This window comes from Lepus europaeus, chromosome 2 (assembly GCF_033115175.1).
Source record: "Lepus europaeus isolate LE1 chromosome 2, mLepTim1.pri, whole genome shotgun sequence".
Taxonomy (NCBI): domain Eukaryota; kingdom Metazoa; phylum Chordata; class Mammalia; order Lagomorpha; family Leporidae; genus Lepus; species Lepus europaeus.
The window spans coordinates 142,699,541-142,701,034 of NC_084828.1; the positions used below are offsets into that span (position 1 = coordinate 142,699,541).

At 72.2% G+C, this 1,494-nt stretch overlaps 1 protein-coding gene across 1 annotated transcript; it reads left to right on the forward strand.

The window, feature by feature from the left end:
* Positions 1-498: 498 nt before the first annotated feature.
* On the forward strand, positions 499-1,251 carry LOC133751881 (proline-rich protein 23A-like). The gene has a single exon (XM_062182075.1). The coding sequence runs from the start codon at positions 499-501 to the stop codon at positions 1,249-1,251; it is 753 nt and encodes a 250-aa protein (XP_062038059.1).
* Positions 1,252-1,494: the final 243 nt, after the last annotated feature.

Here is a 1,494-nt window from a genome sequence, read left to right on the forward strand (position 1 = left end):
CATTACTCCCTTCTTAACGTGAGAAAGCCCGAGAACTGACAAGCCCAGGAGAGGCTCAGGGGCCCGCCCCCTACGGTTCCCGCACACTGACCAACCAACCACAGCCATGGATAGTCGTCAGCCGCACCCTGTGGACTCCTCGAAGTCTTTCCCACACACTGAGCCACCATCAGAGCCCGGATCTTGGTCGTACCCAGGATTCCGCTTCGGGGCGGAGGCTCCAGGGGGCGGAGTCTGGCGGGACATTTTGCGACTTGGAACACGGTTGGTGGAGCACGGCACATCCGGAGCGCTAGCAGGAAGGCTGAAGGTTCCAAGGTGCGAGGCCCGACCCCGAGGTGGGCGCTGCTCCTGCAAAGCCAGACTGCAGCCCAGCCGTCCATCCACCGCAGGCCGCCTGCCCTGTCCCCGGAGCCTGACAGCGCCCGCAGGACCGCGAAGCCCGCGCCCCTCGCACCCTCTGCCCGGCCCCCGAGCGCAGCCCGCAGCGCCGTGGCCATGAGGGGCGTCCGGCCCCGCAGCCCCAGCGCCTGCCCTGAGCCCGCGGGGCCCCCGCCGCCCGGAGCGCCTGGAGCGCCTGGAGTGCCCGGAGCCCCCGGCCCTGCCAAGCGCCGCCGAGTGCAGGAGCCCGTGGCCGCCGAGCCCCGACCCCAGCCCGGCCTCCCGGCCCCGCCCGCGCCCCCGCCCGCCGCCGCGCCGCTCACCTCCATCGTGGTCCTGGCCGCCGGCTGCGCCCTGCAGGTGCCGCTGGACCACGTCGACCTGCTGCTGGAGCCCGCGCCCACGTCGGTCCTCAGCGTGTCTCTGCCCGGCCACACGCTGCTGCTGGTCCCCGAGGGCCTCCTGGAGGCCGCCGGCCAGTGCCGCTCGCCGGGCGGCCTGGCGCTACCCGCTGTCCTGGACGCCGCGGCCGAGGACGTCGTGCTGCAGCAGGGATTCGTGTGCGCAGCCCCCACGGAGATGGCCGGCCAGGGAGAGGCCTCGGAAGACCACGCCGACCCCGAGCTGCTCCTGGCGTTCCGCGGGGAGCCTGCAGCCGGCTGGGCCGCAGGGCTCTGCCTGGGCGCTGCAAGGGGCTCCAGCCGCGGCTCGGGCTTCGACCTGGACTTCGAGCTGTGGCGGCCGCTGCCCGGCTCTCCGCTCCAGCCTCTGCCTCCGTCTCCCAGTCCAGGGCCCCCGGAGCCCCCGGGGCGCCCGCAGCGCCCTCCTCGGCCCGCCTGCAAGGCCCGGAGACGCCTGTTCCAGGAATGAACGACCTGCCCCTGCAGCCCCTCGCCACGCAGCTGACATCCAGGTGAGGGGCTTCTGAGAGCCCTTCTGCGTGCCCTGCTGTGTGTCCACAAGGGGAGACAAAGGGCACAGAGAGGGAGGCCCTTTGGCTGTAGACGGCCTTGCACCATTCTCCAGGGCTGTTGGCTCAGCAAGTCTGGGAGAAGGACCAGCTCCTCACACACCCAAGGACAGTGCTGCCTGCAGCGCAGCCGCCCTGAGACC

Bases quoted from the DNA above. Each gene is read 5' to 3' on its own strand.
- LOC133751881 (XM_062182075.1), top strand. From the start codon at position 499: ATGAGGGGCGTCCGGCCCCGCAGCCCCAGCGCCTGCCCTGAGCCCGCG.